The sequence below is a fragment of the Neopelma chrysocephalum genome, unplaced genomic scaffold (genome assembly GCF_003984885.1).
Source record: "Neopelma chrysocephalum unplaced genomic scaffold, ASM398488v2 Primary Assembly neopelma1_155, whole genome shotgun sequence".
Lineage (NCBI taxonomy): Eukaryota > Metazoa > Chordata > Aves > Passeriformes > Pipridae > Neopelma > Neopelma chrysocephalum.
In genome coordinates this window covers 2,068,522-2,087,986 of record NW_020897817.1, presented here as the reverse complement: position 1 = coordinate 2,087,986, position 19,465 = coordinate 2,068,522, and the positions used below count along the sequence as shown (strand labels likewise).

At 57.9% G+C, this 19,465-nt stretch overlaps 2 protein-coding genes across 4 annotated transcripts in view; one reads left to right on the top strand and one right to left on the bottom strand.

The window, feature by feature from the left end:
- Nucleotides 1-6,109: 6,109 nt before the first annotated feature.
- Nucleotides 6,110-19,465, top strand: part of FNDC5 (fibronectin type III domain containing 5) — a 16,760-nt gene continuing 3,404 nt past the window's right edge. Inside the window, exons 1-4 of one of the 2 annotated variants that reach the window (XM_027701260.1) lie at nt 6,110-6,442; nt 15,237-15,352; nt 15,662-15,860; nt 17,384-17,476. In XM_027701260.1, coding sequence (XP_027557061.1) covers nt 6,364-6,442; nt 15,237-15,352; nt 15,662-15,860; nt 17,384-17,476 — 487 coding nt within the window. In that variant the 5' untranslated portion in view covers nt 6,110-6,363. Of the gene's footprint in view, nt 6,443-15,236; nt 15,353-15,646; nt 15,861-17,383; nt 17,477-19,465 lie in introns of those variants that run through there. The other variant, XR_003537048.1, reaches the window with a different exon arrangement.
- The window catches only part of LOC113976243 (S100P-binding protein-like), a 26,028-nt gene continuing 18,097 nt past the window's right edge, over nt 11,535-19,465 (bottom strand). For both annotated transcript variants that reach the window (XM_027701255.1, XM_027701256.1), the window contains exon 5: nt 11,535-11,730. In XM_027701255.1, coding sequence (XP_027557056.1) covers nt 11,595-11,730 — 136 coding nt within the window. In that variant the 3' untranslated portion in view covers nt 11,535-11,594. The remainder of the gene's footprint in view (nt 11,731-19,465) is intronic.

Sequence of the window (19,465 nt, the reverse complement as noted above, 5' to 3'; positions counted from 1 at the left end):
GTGAGAAAAAGGGAGAAATTTGTTCCTTTAGGGAGACACCCCAGGGGGCTGGAGCTGGGCACCCCACACCCTGTGGTGCTGAGGGCAGGGGAAGAGTGGGGGCCCCCAAGGTGGGGGTGTCATCACCCCTCCAATAATCCTCATATCTATTTTAATCCCCCTGGGCATGAGTGACAGAGGCCCAACTGACGCAGGCTGATTTGAAAGCATCCCATTTCCGACTCAAACCCGACCCTAAACCCACCTAATCCCTGTGCTGGAACGGATTGTGGGAGGGAGAGGGAGGATAATGCGGGTGCAGGGGGCGCAGGCAGGGACATCAGACTCTGAGGGATTGCAGGGTCCCTGGGACTGGGGCCAAACAACCCCCAGCCTGTCCTCCCTTGGCTCCCACACCCTCCACCCCAAAACCTTGGGGTTTTATGGCCCACAGCCCCCTCCCTTGCCGTGGGGCACCACAGCTCGTGCTGCCAGGAATCAGCCACGTCTTGGGAAGCAGGACCATCTCCTGGGGGTGCCAGGGCAGGGAGCAGGGCTGGCCCAGGGTGGCTCCTGCTGGCCCCAACCCTGTGGTGCTGCACTGAAAGGGCCACAAGCACGGCTGGGACACCTTCCCAAAGCTGGCAGGGAGAGACACGGGGAGCTGGCTGGGAGATTCCCCCTCCTCTTCCCTCTTCCTCCTTCTCCTTCTTCTCCTCCTCCTTCCCCTTCTCCTCCTCCTCCTCCTCCTCCTCGCAGGGATTTCTGTGGGAATTTCCTGCGTTGTCATAGCAGCCGTGAAGCCCCTGAGGCGTCACTGCAGCAGAGCAGGTTGGGATGGGGCTGCAGGGGACACCTCGGGAGGGACATCACCGTGTCCCTGCAGGTAGGGCAGCGTGTGTTGACCTTGTCATGGCCCTGGACGTGGTCCCCAAGCCGATGGGGGTCGATGGTGCCCAGGGTGCCCAGGGCTTGGTGATTTGGGGTCCAGCATCAGCCTCACCAGCCCCAAGTTCCCTCGGGAGCATCCTCCTGGGATCCCACAGAGCCAAGGGTGGCACAGGAGGAGCCCAGGCGTGTCCTGTGAATGTGCCCTAAGGAGGTTTGATTCTAAACAGACCAACAGGCACCATCCCTGCAGCCTGCTGGGGTACTGGGATGAACTAGGGTGGGGAGAGGGCAAAGCCAGAGGGGCTCAGCCCCTTGTTGTACCAATGAACCCAACCAGGGTGTCCCTGATACCCCACAGACCCCTCCCCGTGGGCCCACACTGACCCCAGAACTTGTCCCTGTCCCCACACTGTGCATGGCCCCAGGGAGGGCCCAGGGAAGGTAAGAGGAGCAGGGCATGGGGCTGCGGGAAGAGCCGAGGATTAAAAGCAAACGACCAGATAATGAGGATCTTTGGTAAAAAGCCCATTTGTATAATTTAAATCTCTAATAGGCTTCCTGGAATACAAAGCCCTTTGTGATGCCCGATCTCATCTGGATCAGGAGCCACTCTCTCTCGCTAAATCTTGCCTGAGCGCGGCGGGGATGGGGGGGGGAGGTTTCGTAACGTTTCATAACGGGGCGGCTCCATCCCGTGTCCCCGCGGCCCCAAATCCCCTCGTCCCCACGTGCCGCGCCCGGGGCGCTGCCCTGCGGCACGTACAGCTCACCTCGCCCGGGCTACCAAGGTCGGGGCTCCTGGGGACGTGTGTCCTGGTCCCCTTGGGGCGTTGGCACCTGGACTGCCGAGCACACGGAGCTGGGGTGTGTTTCGGGGCAGTTTGGGCACGGGCGTGTCCCCAGCCCCAGAAACGGCTGAGGGAGGGGCGGTGTTGGGGTGCTGGGGGCATCGCGGTGCCCAGTTTTCTGTGTCGCCTCCCCTGGCAGCGGCTGTGGAAGTGCAAGACCTCAATGGGTTTCCCCGCCATGGAGGCAGTTTGTCACCGTGCCCAGAGGGTCACAGAGTTTGTCACCTGCCCCAGCCAGGGACAGCCCATGGCCGGGCTCTGACCCACCTGGGGGGGGTCACGGTGCTCCCCAGCCCATGGTCAGGCTCTGCCCCAGTTCATCCTGCCCAGCAGTTTGGGACCCCAGCTGGACCCCCTCCTGCAGGGGGGGTCAGACCGTGCCCAGGGCTGGCTGGGGGCTGTGGCTCATCTCTGCTGTGCCCCAACACGGGGAGGGAGGGATGTGGAGGTGATGCCACTGTCCCAGGGAAGTCACAGCCCTGCTGATTCAGGAATGGGTGAGAATAGAGGGGTCTGTCACTGGGGCAAGGGGGAGGGCACCCAGAGAGGGTCTGAACCCAGCCTTGGCACTTGTCCCCCTGCCCTCCTCAAGGAACAGAGGGAGAAAAACGTCATCACCACTGCCATCAGTGCCACCAGTGCCACCTTTATTACCAGTGCCACCACTGCCACCAGTGCTCTCGGTGCCACCAGTGCCACCACCGTCAGCGCTGCCACCGGTGCCACGGCCACGCGCGAGCCCGGGGCTCCCTCTCGTGGCCTCTCTCCCCATCTCACGGGGTGACCGAGGACCCTCGGGGTCGCGGAGGGGGGGCAGCGGCAGCCGGGGCAGCGGGTTCGGGGGGGGGCCTGGGCTGGGGGAGGTTCCGAGCCGGGGGGCTCCGAATCGGGGGACTCCAAACTGGGGGACCTCAGTCCCCTCGTGTCCATCGCGCCCCCCCGGGGCAGGACCCCGCTCGGAGCCGGGGTGCGGGTCCCCTCGTGGGGGCACGGGTGGGATGTTGGGGGGTCCCGGCCGTGCCTCCCATCAACCGGCGCTGCGCGGGGCCGGACCAGCCCCGGTGACGGCAGGTGGCAGCAGCGGCTTTCGGCAGCGCCGAAATGCGGGGACGGGGACCCGCACACCCTGCACACCCTGCGCACCCCCTGCATCCACTGCACCCACTGCACCCCCTGCACCCACCGCACCCCCTGCGCACCCCCCCGCACACCCCGTACCCTCCGCACCCCGTATTTCCCACATCCCCCGCAGACCCCGCAGCCCCTGCACCGTGCCAGCTTGGCACTCTACGTGCCCTGTGCCCGCCCCTCGCACACTTCGCGGTACCCCCCCGCATCTCACATCACCCTCAGCACCCTGCCAGGATGGCTCTCAGCACCTCCTGCACCCTACTCGGCACCCCCTGCACTCCCCCAGCATCCCATAGACCTCCCCCTGCTCAGCACCCCCCGTCAGCCCCCCATGCAGGGCCCCCCACCCAGCACCCTGTGCCTCCTCTCTCCCCCAGCCCCCCCCCATGGCCCTGATGCCTTTATGGCCCCCCCAACCTGCAGAGTCCCCCCAGAGCAGTGTCCCCCCAACATGCAGAGTCCCCTAATGGGTGTTCACATCCAGACAGGAGCCCCCAGGGGCTGGGGGGGGGACCAAGACCCTGGATCAGCTCCCAGGGGGTGCCCACATGGGTGATGTTCTGTGGGTGGGCTCTGTGATGGGGTGCAGGGAACCTTCATCCCAAGAGCTTGGGGTGCCACAGGGAGGTGCAGGTGATGCCTGGGGGGCACCAAGCTGCTCCTGGGGCACAGCTACAGCTCTGGAGGTCAGGGGCTTCTGGGGAGCAGAAACACAGGGTCCCCCAGATCTGCCAACATCACTCTGTCCCCACATCGTCCCCTGGGGACCCCAGGACTGGGACTGTCCCTCTTGGGGGGCATCCAGAGCATCTCTGCACACACCCAATTCCCTCGTGGGCTGCACAGGAGGTCCCTGGCAATGGCCCTGCCCCACAGCACTGACTTAGGGACAGTTTTTGGTGTCACAGGGCCTTGTCTCTGTGCTCAGCTCCTGCCAGAGGCCAGCCCAGCATATGGAGGGTGGGATGGGACAGGAGGGGCTGGGTGTGAGGAGGGGACAGCTGGCGGCCTCCCAGGTGTCCGTCTGGTGTTGGGAGAGGGAAGAGAGGAGCGTCTGCGGAGCCTGAGTGCGTAATTAGAGCTGCGACTTAATTGGCAGGCGGGGACACGCGATGGGCTCGTGTGACTTGAATAGTGATGGGCTGGGGAGGTGGAGGAGGCTCCGCACTGCACAGAGAGCCCAGAGGGGACCAGGGGGGCCAGGACACCCCAAAAAGGAGGGAGGGGATGGGGAAAGGACCTGTGCATCATGGTCTGTCCCATGGGTCCAGGGGCAGCCCGGACCTGAGCCCTGGAGTGGAGCTCAGTGCTCTGGTGAGGTCCCAGGGCACCTGCTGAGGATGGCAGATGCCGTGGGGCTGGAAAAGAGCAGCGACTCCCCCTTTATTTGGAAAGGGGGAAAGGGAAAAAACCAAGGAATTGTGGTGCTATCTCTGTTCAGCCTCTGGAAAAATACCAGGACACAAAAAAACCCTCCGGTGGGAGCCTGGGAGGCAGTGGGATGACAGGGACCAGTCCTCTCACAACTGCAAGAGCAATGGGGACAAAACACCAGCCATCCCACATGTTGGGCCCCTCACTGTTGGCACAGGATGGGGTCCAGCCAAGCTGGGAATTACTGGATTTGTGTGACAATTCCCTCCATCTCGCTGCTGCTGGGGGATTTGGAGATCCCTGTGCAGAGACTTGCTGCTGTTGGTATGGAGGCATATCCTGCTGAGACCTCAGCTTTGCATTTCTGGGGCCAGTTTGTCTGCACTTGCCTCAGAACTGGGGGCCTCTGGCTCTGCTCCAGGTGCTCAGTCCGTGGAGGAAGCACCAGCAGAAGCCCAGATCCTGGCAGTGCCTCCTGCCCAACCTCGTGCTCTGGTGAGGGAAAGCCCAAGGGAAGCAGCAGCCCGGCCTGCAGCCACCCCTGCACGGCTGTGCCCAAATCCTGCTCCATCGGCCGAGCTCACCCAGCCCAGCCACGTGTGGCTGGATTTGGGGTGGGCACCAAGCTCTGTGAGGGGCTGAGCCTCCCCCCCTCCCCGCCAGCCCGGGGCTCCTGCTCCTCCCCTGCACCTTCTCCACTGCTGAAGTGATGAAATTTTAATCTGCTGCCAGGCAGGAGATGAAAGGGAGGCACCACAGGCGCTTCCCTGGGATGCAGCCGCTGCAGCCCCGGCACCACGATGGGGAGCACGGACACAGACACTGTGCTGGGAATTGTGTCCATCCAGGCCGAGGGAAGAGGGGTGGAATGGTGTGGGTTTGGCAGGACAGGGCTGTCTGCTGGCTCTGGTGGAGGGTTTTTCTCTTGGGCAGTGGGTGCCTGTCGCTTCTCCGGGAAGGAGCTTTGGTTGACAGGGAGACACTTGGAGCTCTGCAGGATCTCCTCTATGCAAGGGGACCCCTCAGCTTCGGGGTGTCTCACTGTGACCCCCAAACACGACAGTGTCTGTGCATGGCCTGTGGGTCCCCAGCACTGTTGGCAGGAGGGTGGGTGGTGGCAGAGGCTGCTGACACCGAGCCCCTCACACCTGATTCACTCCCCCCCTTCATCCAGCTGAATGGATGAGTGGAGAGAAACCATTGGTCCATAAACCAAACCATAGGGACCCACTGATGCCACACCCCCAGGCAGGTGGGGACAGACAGACAGACAGGCAGTGATGCTGCCCAGACTCTCAGCACAGGCTCCAACAGCCCCCCGGGTGCTCCCAGTCAGACCCATCCGTGCCTGCTGGAACCTGTTGTCCCTGCCCTGTGGCACCAACCCCGTGCCATCACAGCCAGCCCCTCACAGGACCAGGACGCCTCATTGCTGGTGGGGCACGGCAGAGGGGTCAGAGCAGGGGCCCCCCAGTCGGTGTCCCATGATTTGGCAGTTGGGGTCACGGCTTCTATTCCCATCAATTAGCGACCGTTAATCAGAGGGTGCCGGTTGATTAACCTGGAGGTTAATTCCCGAGGCTCATCCCCTCCTCTTATCACGGAATTCAGAGCCTGGCGACTCGCAGGTGACACCCCGCCGGTGACACGTCCCCGCTGGTGGTCTCGGGTGGGAGTGGGACCCCCTCTCCTCCCCGCGGTGTCCCGAGCAGTCCCCGGCAGGGCTGTGCCGGGACCCCGGCGGGGGCGGGAGGGGCGGGACGGGGAAACTGAGGCAGAGAGCGGGGCCGTGCCGGGCGGGGGGCCCGAGCCGCCCCCGTCCCACCGCCCCCGGGGCCGGGGGAGGGACCGGAGCGGGGCTGCCCGGCGCTGCAGCGGGCGGAGCCGGGGCTCGGCGGGGCCGCCTCCCGGTCGAGCCCAGCCGTTCCGTGCCGTGCCGTGCCGAACCGAGCCGAGCCGGGCGCTGCCGAGCCCCGCCGAGCCCCGCCGCACCGGGCGGCACCGGCGGCCCCGGCGGTACCGGCCCCGGCGCTCTCCGCGGTGCTGAACGGCTCCGCCGCGCCCGCAGGACGCGCCGCCGGCGGGGCTCGGCCCGGCACGGCCCGGAGCGGCTCGGCCCGGCCCCAAGCGGCCCCGGGGGATGGAGCCCTTCCTCGGCTGCACCGGCGCCGCGCTCCTGCTCTGCTTCAGCTACGCCGGTCTGCGCCCGGTGGAGGCAGGTACGGGCGGCCGGGCCCCCGGGAGCGGCTGCCGGGGGTGCGGGGAGGGGGGTTCGGTGCGGGGAGACCCCCCCTCCGGCCGGGGGAGCAGCGCGAGGGGACGGAGTTTGGGGGCGCCGGGACTTGGTCGGGATTTGGGTGCAGAAGAGGCGGCGGTTTCGGGCGCGCAGCCCCGCGGGCACCGGGCTCGGGGAGCGCCGGGCGCTCGCCCCCGCGGGGTCCCGGCGTGGGCGCTCCAGCCGGGCATCCCCGGGAAAGGCGGCTCGTGGGGATGTGCTGCGGGAACGGGGAGAGCGAGCCGAGCCCCGAGCCCAGCGCTGGGCACGGAGAGGCGAAAGCTCTTGGGCACCTGAGCAGCGGCACCGGTTCGTGCCACTGGGATGAACGGGAGCAGAGGGGGCAAAGCCGGACCTGCTCTGCCGATGCCGCGGCACGTCAGCCTCGGCAATCCCCCTGCCCGGCTCATCCCTGGCTGTCCGGGGCCCAGCTGGGAGCCCTGTGAGCTGGGGAAGCACCACGGCCCCAGAGGAACCACCCCTCCGGGGGCACAGCACGTCCCAGCCGCTGGAAACCAGGCCCCTCCGAGCTGAGCTGAGCAGTGGGGGATCTCTGGGGAAGGAAAAGAGCTCCATAAGCTGGATCTGATTTTGGAGCGACCAGGACGTGCTCAGGTCCACTCTTCCCTGCATCAGCCGGGCTGAGCCTTGACCCCAGCACCCCGTGTGGGTGTAAACTGGGCAGTGCTGGTGCTGCTCCCCAGCCCAAACCAGTCACCCTCCCCAGCTCTGTGCAGGCAGTTGAGGGCTGCCTCCTTCGCTGGCTGCAAGATGTTGGTGGAACAGCTGCTTTGATTTGCAAACCCCTGATTGCCAGGATATCTTGCATTCCAGGAGGCTGGGGGTGACTATTAGGGATGCAGGAGCTCCAGGGAGTGGAAATTCCTTTGGCCAAGTCAGCCCGGGGAGTTGCTGGAGTTACATCCAGCCTCGTCGGGGCTGCAGCAACCCCCCCGAATTCCTTCGGCTCTGACATCCATCCTTGGCCTCTGAAGTTGCAGTTTAACAACTGACAGATCCCGGGGAGATTAATGAAAACATTCCCAAGAGGAGGGAGCGATGAGGAAAACACCGCGGCACAATGGAGGCATCTGCAATTGTGACAGCCCTCCCGATTTCCTGCAAACTAGGCCACTTCCCTGCTCTTCCTTATCCTTGAATCACCTCGGTCGGCAACTGGGAGTAAACATGGAGTTGTGCCCCTGCCCATAACCACCTCCTGCTCCTGCCTGTGCCCCCAAGTGTCCGTGCCATGTTATGAGCTGGGCAGCTCCGTGGGCACGGAGAGCTGCCCTGTCTCATGGGCACGGCGCGTGCTGGGGAGGCAGGAGGCTCAGGTATGGGCTCTGCTGGACCTGGGTGACCTTGGTGTTGGGCCACACACCCCTGCTGCCCCCTCTCTCTGCGTGTCTCCTTTGCCAAGGGTGGTGAGGAGCTCTGCCCACGCCCCGGCGAGGCAGCAGACTTGTCCTGCCCCTGTTTTTCAGAGAAGGAACAGAGGAATGAGGGTCTGGAGTGGTTTTCCCAAGGTCACATGGAGGTAGTGGCAGCACCACCACCAGCTCTGTGTCCCCAGCTCCACCTGATGATGTGGCCACGAGGCCACTGAGGCACACAAGCCAAGAGTCACTGGAAAACTCCATGGAGAGGAAATCATTCCCAGGCAGGGATGGAGGCTCGGGGGTCCTTTCCCTTTGGACCCAGAGCTTTTGCAAGTGGGTTTAAAATAATTCCCATTGTGAAAGGTTAAAGTTGCTGTTCCCAGCAGGGAACTGGTGCAAATTCTCCCCTGGCAAAGCCATGGCAAGGGCGTGTGAGTGAGCAGCACCGAGCACAGGCCCTGCTTTGAGCACAGGTTTGGCCAGACAGGACCATTTTCTGGCAAGGTGATGCCAAGGTGAAAAGAATCAGAAGCAGGACCAGGAGGAAAAAGTAGCTGAGAAATAACCTCCACACCAACACTCTGACAGCCCTCAGCATCCCACCCGTGTGGGTGATGCCCTCCGAGTCATTCCTGCTGCTCCCTGCTCCAGGGGGTCCCTGAGGAAACGCTCAGGATGGTTGGCAAGTCAGAAACAGGATTTGATTTTGCCACAGCGTTGCTCAGCCAGCAGCTCCCTCCTCTTTAGGCTGAGTTAATGAAGAGGGGGGTGAGCTGGGCTGGGCTCAGGGCGCTGCTGAGGGCTGTAAGAGCAGCAGGGAGATGATGGAAGACCCCAAAATAGGCCATGGCCCCTGCAACTTTTTAGGGCAAAGAGCATCTCTGCAAGGTGTTGGCCCAGAAAGCAGCTCAAGTCGGGTTTGTTTTTGTGAGATGGAGGGCAGAGGTGACACATTGCCCAGGTGGAGGTAAAACCTCCCCTGCCAGCACAGCTCCAGGCCCAGTTCAGCTCTGGAGACCTGGACTGGCCTCCAGTTTGAGGAGCCCCTTAACAGCCCCCCCACCTCCGCTGCACAAAAAGGGGTCAAACCCGCCTGGCTGGATTCTGGTCACTGCTCAGCTCCAAAGTGTGTCCTCACACCCCAAGCCACGCTGCAAACCAGCCACCCCCTCCTCTGCTGAGGTGAGTGTCCATCCTCACCCCCTCCCCAGGCAGCCCCCCGGCCTCAGGGGGGAAGGAGAGCAAATCAAAGCCAACAATCCAACTCCAGGTGCTGATTCCTGCCCTGTGCCCGCCTGGATGAGCCCGGGGAGCTGAGATCACCCGTGGTGTGGCAGGATCAGACCGAGCCACAAGCTCAGCACACACAGGAGGGAGAGCAGAGATCACTCTGAGAGCTCGTTGGGAATAACAAACCAACCCATTCCGGCCCCTTCCCTCCATCCTGGAGGCCATGGAGATTCCTGGCCAGCTCAGGGGAGGCGTAAGCACTTTATTGATTTCTGCATTCCCTGTGGGAGAGGTTTAATTGGAGTGGGGAGGTTTCTAACCTCCGTGTCAGCCTCTCAGCACGGATGCTGCCGTGCACGAAGCAGCCAAGGTTGTGCCATCCTCTTCCAAACGCTGTCTCCTGCTGGGAATATGCCCATGGAAAAGGGACATCCCGCCCAGAGAGACGTGCTTGCAGGCATTAACCATGCACAGGGTCCTCCACGGAGTATCATCCATGTGCTGGTACCGGACACGGCCTCGTCCCTCGGAAATTTATTGCTAAATAAACCCCTCCTGGTTTATAAAGTGCCCAGAGGCCAAATTAAGGCCTGAATTGAGTGTAATTCAGTTAAAGGCAGAAATATGTTGAGCAACGAAGTTGCAAATCTTTTCGTGTGCAGTAAAAAGTGGGATAGAAGAGCAGAGCTGGGTTGGGAGCAGCCAACAAAGTCCTGGGAGAGGTCTGGCACCAGGATTCCAGCACTGTCTGGGAAAATCCCGGGCTTGCTCAGCCCCTCTGCCTGTGATTTCTCTGATATTACAGAGGGGTGGGCTGAGAGGAGCTAGAAATCCCCATGGCACCCAGTTCTCCACGGATATTCAGGTCCTGGGTAAACCATGCCATGACTGCAATGACTCTGCTGTGGGTTTGCAGCGTTAAAATCCAAAGGGATTGAAGGGACCCGAGCGGATCCTGCCCGGCTTTGGGACTCAGGTACCCCAAGGTTTGGCAGTGTGGGACTCTCCAAAGGAGAAACACCCTTCCTTCTGCCCTGAGGGATTCCCAGCAGCCAGGCTGGACACAGTGAGCATCTCCACGCTCCGTGAAAAGGCTCCATCCTCCCTGACAGCATTTCCACCCTCACGTTTGGGCACCTGCTCGCTGGGAATCGGCGGCAGAGCCGAGGGGTGGGCGGGAGGGGGTTGGCCTATTAATATCCCGTTTTTGCAGGGAAGTGGGCGGTCAGCGGGAAATAATTGCCTCTTTCCCAGCCCAAAGAACCACCAGTTGGTCTCTCTGCTCTTTGAAATTGCCAGAGCTCAGCAAACAGCCCCGCTTCCCACGGGGCCGGGAGCGGGATGATCCCTGCTCCCTCGCACTCCCCTGGGGCTCCCCTCATTAAAACCCTCGGGAAGGCTGAGCAACATGCCAGCCCTTCCTACACACCCCATAAAGCCAGCAAGCAATTATATCCACTGATGGGATCCATGCTGGGAGAGCTCGGAGAGGCTCAGAGAGGCAGCAAAAGCAGGTCTGTGTGAATCCACATGCCTGAGAACATCACATGGATCTCACGGATGCTCCTTCCCCTTGCAGGTCGTGTCCTTCCATCTGCAGGGTGCAGGGATAAAGAGCTGCTGGGATTTAAGGCTGGCATTCGCTGCTTCCTGCAGGAAAGGGCAGCTGGCAGGTGGATGGCATGGAAGGAGCTGCTTCAGAGCCTCGGCAGGCACTCAGCTCACTGGACCATGTCCCTGGGGCTCTGAGGCTCTGAGCCCTTCCCAGCAGGAAAGGAGCTGCCTGGGAGAGGAGCTAATGGAATTGGGAAATGCTGGGAGTACAGAATAACCTCAGCCATGTAGGAAGCAATTCCAGGCACCTCCAAGTGGTTGGAGTTTCCAGGACAGTTGAATTCAGAGGGAGGTTTTTGGGGCCAGGTTGGGCCCCTTGACTGGGGAGATAAATCCAGGAATACACTTTAATTCCAAACCTATAACCCAACCACAGGACTTGGCCGGCCTGAGGTGACCTCCAAGGGTGTGATATTTCCATAGAGATTCCTCCTTTCCTTCAGTGATGCCTTTGTGGCCCAGGAACCTCCCTGATCCTACAGGTGCCAGGCAAGACACCCCAGGGTTTGGACACCTCAGGGTTTGGACACCCCACGGTTTGGACACCCCCTTTTCTCACTCCACCACCCCCCGATCAACATCTCCCCCTTCCCAGGTGCCAGCAGCAGTGGGATGAAGACAAACCTTCTCCCTGCTCTTTCTCCCACCCATCCCATCCAATTTACAGCTCCAGTGATGGAGCCAACACACGGAGCAGGGGTTGGTCTCCTCTTCCCCCACAGCTGCTGTGCCAATAACAAAGCCAGGGAGGAGCCAACCCAGGGCTCTAAAGTGTGTGGGGGGGTTTCTCTCTCTCAAATAAAAGTCCACTAATAATGAGGAAAACATTTAATGGGAGGCTGGAAGGGGTTTCTGAGGATCCAGAGTGGATTAGGGATAATCTCCAGGGCTCATGTCTTCTTGCTGCGCAGCGGCGGCGCCGACCTGCACCTGCCAGAAGGGCTCCAGGTGAAGAGGGAGGCAGAGCTGGGACACCCAGCCCTGGGGGGACCTGAGATTGCGGATTCTGTGGGAAGGAAAGGAGACACGACTTCAGAATCCCTGGCTTTGAAACTGCTGCTCACGTTTAAGAGCCTTGATTCCGTCTTATATCATCAAGGCTTCCCCTTGCCGGGGGGAGAGGGGGGCCCAGTTTCTGCTGATGTGAGAAGGGGAATATCTTTCCATCCAAATTCGGCCAAACAGATCCTCTGCCAGTTTGCAGAGTGGGATTTGTTCCAGCAGCATCACAGCTCCTGTGCTGGGATGAAGCTAAACTGCTAAACCAGGGATATTGCACCACACGGGTCCCTTAAGGACCAGACAGGGAATGTGCTGCCCTCAGAGATCCTGGAGTAAACAGGCAGAGAAAGGCTTGATCCACAATATGTTCCCTGCTATCCCTGCAGCCATCCCACCCTCTGTGCCCACTCCCAGAACACCAGCACCTTCCCTGGCTGCCACAGGCACAGAAGCAAAGTTTCCAGGAGTTGCACGTGATTCTAGGAGGAAGCAAAGGTTTGGATTTGTCCCTGCTAGAGCTGCTGACCCCCTGCAGCCGGCTGGGAATCAGGAATTACACCTTCTCCACCTGATCTCAGCCATGCTGGCACTACAGAGAGCTGCAACGGGCCCAGGGAGCCAAAAGTCACATGGAATATCTTGGAACAGTGTTTGGATTTTAGGAAGTCATGATCTCATTGTGCATCTCCCGTGAGCGGCCAGAAAAGCATCCTCATGGGTGAAAATTTTGCTTCCAAATTATTCACTCAGCTCTGGGAGCAGGAAACTCATTCCTCCTGGGATTGTATTTCTGTCAAACACTGTTTAATTCTCTTTTCTTACCCCTTTTTATGCTGTTTTGACACCACTGATTTATGTGTACCTACTCCTAATCTGTGGTAGTGCAAGGGAAGGCTGTCCTAGATTCCCAGATTTTAGAGCTGCTGACTTCAACTAGTCTGCCTCTCTCTCAGGTATTGCTTCAAGGGAGGGGGTTCTAGAATGTTCTTGACCACCCACATCAGATGATTTCTCCCCCACCTCCATTCAGATTCCGGCTTTGCAGGCTTTGAGCTCTGGGTTGCAGCTTTGCCAAGTGTTCCCTCCTGCCTCCACCCTCTCCCACCACTTCTCAGAGGGTTCTTTGCTCTTCCCCAGCTCTTTAAGGTCTTCCCAACTCCCCCACATTTTATGTCATCAGGAAACTTGGACACTTTTTATGCCGTGCCTCCCTCAAGGTCACAAATTTCAAAGGGGACTCAGGTACCAAGCGCAGAGTGCTGCGTGTTCCCTTTTCCCAGCTTTTTCCCTGATCTCTGCTCTCTGTTCCTGTGGGGTTAATTAATCTTTTCCAAGGCCTCCTCAACTTAAGCTGAGTGGTAGCTCCTGGAAAAAAAACCACCCAAAATTTAGCTCCTAAAAATATCCAGGGAAGACAACCACGCCGGGATTCAACGGTGCAGAAGTGCCCGGCTGCAGCTGGAGACTGTTTTGTCTCCCATCCCTCAACTCCGTCATGTCCTCTCCGTATGTTCCAGCAAATTCATCAGGCATGACTCACAGACCTTCCCTGTGCACATTCCTGTCTGCTGACTGCCCCTTCCTAAAATTAGACCCGACTCTGGTTGGTTCAGGCACGGGGGAAGGTGAGAGATGCAGAGCCACGTCCCTTCCCTGTGCCACAGCAGGGAGCCGGGGCTGGAAGGGGTTGGTGTTCGGGATGGGGAGGATGATCCATCTCCCTCCTCAGCTTGTCCTTGGCCCTGCTGCTGCAGGGGAAGGTGAGGATGATGAGTGTTTCCTGATGAGTGTTTCCTTCCTCCAAGAGCTGGCAGGGGAACACTGCCTCATTCCATGAGGGCCACCTCCTGGGAGATGAGAATGCTCTGGGTCAACACCGACTCCATCACCTGCTCCAGAGAGGAATGACACATCCCCTGTGAAATCCTGGAGACCACAATCACTTGCTGCTCCTCCTAAAGTCCCAAGTTTAGCCATTCAGCAACCCTTTTGCTCACTGAGAGACTCTCCAGAATCAGTCTGGGTCTGATTCTTGTCCAGACATCCCATTCCTCAGGGACTCCCTGGTGGGTGTGGAAGGAATGAGGGCGTTGCTCTGTGAGTGTAGGACAGCACTGACCTTCAGCTGGGGAATTCTGTGCTCCCGTTATTTCTCTATTCCCAGGGGAACATTCACCAGGAGTGATGTCAGTTGTTTGGAGACACTGACACTACAGCTTGAATATTTTCAGCCTGGCTGGGACTGACTATAAATCCAACAAGTGTTACTGGAGATGGGCACACGTGCATCCCTCTTTTACTGGTGACCTCAGCCCCGGCCCCAAAGGGGCTGTGCAGTGATTCTAATGCAACAAAAGTATTATTTTCTTATAAAAGTCAGAAAAAACATTACTCTTCCTCACCCTCCTGGGGTTATTTAGAGCATTTACAGCTTTGGGTTCAGGGCACAAGCTGGAGATTGTGAATTAAATGTGACCAGAGGAGAGGGAACAGAGTCCAGCTGGAAGAGCTGTGCCAAGTCTATGAGGTAAAACCTTCACCTGAGATGCCAAGAAGGGCTTTGGACTGTGCAGCTCCCTTGGGAAGAGGCTCCCAGGGAGGGTGTGCAGGAGTCCAGCTCTCCTTGGCAGGGCTGGCAGCTCCACAGAGCCATTCTGCTGGAACTGGGAATAAACACAGAGCCTCAGGCAACTGCTTTCCTGGCCTGCCCTTCTCCCAGTGCAATATCCCTCGGTGTGCCCTGTCAGCTGTGGGTGGATGGCTGCTGGATTTCCTCTGACATCGGCCACAAAACGTGTATGAAACATTTTCTGCCAAACTTACAGGGGAAAGCAACTGAAACACTCCCAGTTACTACTCCTGCATTTCAAACCTCCAGAGTGCTCATCAAAGCATTCCCTTTGCATACTTCCCAGGCAGATTTTGCATCTCCTCCCAGCTGTCACTGTCAGACCGTAGTAGGGAACAACAGAGAAAACGTGGAGCGTGGCTGGGAAGGAGGAGATGAATGAGCTGCTCAGGGCTTGGCTGTGTTGGTAAAGAAACTCTTCCCAAGGGTCAGTTATTTCATACAGAGAATCATGGAATGGTTTGGGTTGGAAGGGACCTTAAAGCTCATTCAGGTTCACTCCCCTGCCATGGGCAGGGACACCTTCCACTAGCCCAGGTTGCTCCAACCTGGCCTTGGACACTTCCAGGGATGGGGCAGCCACAGCTTCTCTGGGCAACCTGTGCCAGGGCCTCACCACCCTCACAGGGAAGGATTCCTTTCCAATATCTAAGCTAAATTTCCCCTCTTTCAGTTTGAACCTGTGCCCAATGGCACTCATACTCTCAGCAGAGATCTCCTAGAACCTCACTGGGAATCGAGACCTGGAGTAGCTGCAATTTCCAGGTCCCATATCCAGAAACAAACCCGGGAAGGACCCTGAGGAAGGTCTTTTCCCACTCCCTTCCTTGCTCCAGCTCTGTCTCCTGCCCCTGTAAAGGCTCTGCTCTCCCTCCTTGCAGACAGCCCGTCGGCTCCAGTCAATGTCACGGTCAAACACCTGAAAGCCAACTCGGCCGTGGTGACTTGGGATGTTCTGGAAGACGAAGTTGTCATTGGATTTGCAATTTCCCAGCAGGTACAGTGCCTACAGTTACTCAGCTCCAGCCATGTTCATCTTCCCCCCTCCCAGGTCCCCTCAGTCCCCAAATCCTCCTGCTGCAGTTTAAACCCATTCCTTCTCGTCCTGTCCCTCGTGGTCCGAGGGGATTTGGCTCCCCGTCCTCTTTGCAGCGGCGTTTCATGTGTTGGTGGCTGCAGAGAGGGAAGGGTCCGATGGGTCCCCACGTCCCTGGTGGGCAGGGCAGGAGGCAGGTGGCCTTAGGTGACAGCAGTGCACACTGGGAGGCCTCCCCACCACTCTGTGCTCTCCTCTCTCGGCTTCCAGAAGAAGGACGTGCGGATGCTGCGCTTCATCCAGGAGGTGAACACCACCACCCGCTCCTGTGCCCTCTGGGACCTAGAGGAGGACACTGAGTACATTGTGCATGTCCAGTCCATCAGCATCCAAGGCCAGAGCCCTGCCAGTGAGCCAGTCCTCTTCAAGACCCCCAGGGAAGCTGAGAAACTAGCCTCTAAAAATAAAGGCAAGTGTGGGTGAGTTCCTGTGTGGCCCCTGGGACGCCCAAGGCAGCGCAGAGAGGAAGCAGGATCCTGTGCAGGGAGAATGGCTGGGATAAACACACACAAGGGGCTGAGTGTCCTCTCACAGCCCTCAGGGGACAAGCAGGATGCCTCAGGGTACCCAGCAGACCTCAGGGTACCCAGCAGACCAGGCTGAGGGGTGCACAAGGTGACAGGGAGGTGCTGCCAAGGCGGGCTGCTCCTTTCTCCCGTTTCAGATGAGGTTGAACAGGCAAAGTGAGGAGGAGGAGAAGGTTTCCACGCTGCTGGGAGCTGTGTGTCCAGCTCCCTGCAAGTGGAGAATGCCAGGGGGAAATTCCTGAGCAGTCTCTGAACTCGTGTGGAACCAGCCCCCTGGATGGCACTGGCACTGTGGGATTTGAGGAGCCTCCTGCGCTTGGATTCCAGGGCAGCAGGGAAAAAAAAATACCCCAAATATTTCTTACATTTGAAATATTTCTGCCAAATCACAGAAAGCTGAGGGTGGAAGGGACCTCTTGAGATCACCCAGTGCAAAGCCCTGCTCAGGGCAGGTTGTCCAGGATCACATCCAGTTGGGTTTTGGATATCTCCATGGAGGAAATCAGGCACTCCCTTGCTGGCAGCTCCTTCACCTGTTCCTCTCAAGCCAAACCAGACTGTTGAGGGGTTTCTGTCAGCAAGAATCCCTGCTCCAAAAAGGGCCTGGGAGTGCAGGGCTGTGGGACACACTGGTCCCCGTTTGCCTGCTGAGGATCCGGCCCGTTCCAGGGCATTTGGCCGTGGTTCCAAGGATGTTGCAAGTTCTTGATTCTTTCTATTAAAAGATTTGGTGGCTGTAAATACTGAATTGCTGTTCATCTGAAAGCACTAAGAGGAGCAGTGCTCCCTTCCTGGGGGCCTGAACTGTAATCTTCTTAATGCTTTGAAGCCAAGGAGGCGAATTACGCCCCGCAAAAAGGCTCTGCTCGTTTCTGAATCCCAGGGCTCCACTGCAAAATATCCTGCCAGGCTCCAGGCTCCAGGCTCCTGGAACTGCTGGAGCCTGCAAGGCTTTGTGACAGGCACAGGCAGCACTAACAGGGACAGAGACAGCAGAGCCACCACAGGGACAGGTAATATGTGGGCTCACCCCGTGGCAGCTCCTGTTGATCCTGTCCCACTGCTCCAGGATGTCACAGAATCAGAGAATGAATCACAGAATCATTAAATGGTTTGACTTGGAAAGGACATAAAGATCACCTGGTCCCACCCCTTGCCGTGGGCAGGGACACCTTCCACTAGCCCAGGTTGCTCCAACCTGGCCTTGGACACTTCCAGGGATCCAGGGGCAGCCACAGCTTCTCTGGGCAACCTGTGCCAGGGCCTCCCCACCCTCACAGGGAGGAATTTCTTCCCAACATCCCATCTAAGCTGCCCTCCTGTCAGGGTGAGGACTCCCTCAGAGCTGTGACCCCGACACACTGCAGGGTGTTTGGTTTCATGTCTCTCTTTCCCCCTTGTGCAGATGAGGTGACAATGAAGGAGATGGCGAAGAAAAACCAACAGCTGCGAGCGGGGGAAATTCTCATCATTGTTGTGGTGTTGTTTATGTGGGCAGGTCAGTTCAACCTCTCCCTCAAAAGCATGTGATATCCACAGAGTATCCCTTGGGATGGCTGGCTGGCTTGGTTTGCACGTGTAATCATGGAAAGACCTGAAAAGAGACCCTTCCTCCCACAAGGAATGTGAACTCAGCTGTAAGGTTGGGCAGTGCCAAAAGCAGGTGAATCAGTGGGTCAGGTCTGATCCACCAGGAGTAGATAATGGACTTGATGGAGCCAATTCCCAATGGTTAATCCTGTAATCTCATTTTTTTCCGGAGTGATCCGAATATAATGCCCTCAGCCCTGGAATCATGGACTGGTTTGGGTTGGAAGGGACCTTAAAGATCATCCAGTCCCATCCACCTCCCACTAGACCAGGCTGCTCCAAGCCCTGTCCAACTTGCCCTGGAACACTTCCAGGGATGGGGCACCCAAACTTCCAAGGGGATGCCTCGAGCCCTTCAGATGATACAGGGCATCTGTAATTATCTGGATATTATATGACTCCAACACTCAGGCAAAACAGAAATTTAAGAGTCTCACTCTCCACACCCACTATTTTATATATATATAAATATACACACTAAAACCTACTTAAAACCAATTAAAATAATGGAAGCATATGGAAGAGTTTTCCAACAAGAGCCTGGCACCACATGTCAACAGATCTTACAGGAAATTGCACCTAGGGGAGATGTCACTTGTGTTTTAAGCTTGTAAATAGGGAGAGGAAAACCCCTCCAACTCCTGCTCCGTCGGTTTAGTGTGTCTGAAGTGGCTGTTGTTTGGAAATTACACCCATGAGTTAATGGGAAGTCAAGTTTGCACAGGTTTGTTTTCTGTTCAGAGCCCCGGCGTCCCCTGGCTGCCTGTAAAACATTAATGATCCCACATTTGCTCCCTGAATGGCTCAGGTGACCCGAGAAAATCTGGCAGGGAGGGAAATTAGCAGCAGGATAAATCTGTGATCCATAACAAGACAGCCTTTGCCACTTGTGTTTAGTTCCCCTGTCCCAGTCAAACCACTTTCCCACACACAGAATTTTCCTCATCACAGAGGGGGAAGGAAGGATTAACTGTGTCCTGCACAGTTCTGCAAAGTGAATCCATGTATTACATTTTTTTTGCCCTTATTTGCACCTCCAGAGCCAGGGCAGAAGTTATTCCCAAAGACAACAACCACACAAAACCCTAAACTAAATTAAAGGGTTTCCAAAACCTCTAGTCCATGATTTTTTCAGCATTTATGCCAAGTTTTACTTGTGCACATCCAAATTTAAATGCCCTGCCAGGAAAAACAATCATGAATAATTACATGGAGCCGACTGAACAACTGATTCATCTTCCCCTGTAGAATAATCTGAAACTCAGATCAGCTGGGAACAAAGAATTTGCTAATCCCACAATTTCCCTTCCAGACAGATGACTTACATTTAAAAAGGAGAGGAGGGGTGTGGGGGGGGAGAATCTCTCTGCATCGAGTGGGTTCTTTACAAAGTCTCAGTGGGAAAAAACCCTCCCTCCAGCTCTTAACCCGCCCTGTGTGATGATGTTTGAGCAAATCCAAACTGGAACCAGTCCGTGCCCAGGGCTCTGGACTGAGCCAAGCCCCAAAGTCTTGTGCTGTCCGTGTTTCTGACATTTTTCATGGCACTTTGCTTCTTTGTGCCTCAGTTTTGCCCTCTGAGATCACAGAAGGTGTGACCGTGGCAGATGTTAACACCTCCTCTCCGAGGATCAGCATTCCCAAAGAAAGGACTGGGATCACTGTGTATGTCAGCAAAGCCTGGGGGCAGCTGCCATAACCACAACTCACCTCACAGAGCAGTTCATGATGATCTGGTGGAAGTTTCACACACATTTTGCTATTAAGGAGTATTTTTCAGTAAGGGAAAAGCAGCATCTGCCTGGACCTACTTAACCTACGTGTTTGGAATGTGCAGGCAGAGATGTCATTTGGTGAAAGCATCACAAGGAAGCTTTGGAGACAGACATTTGCAGTC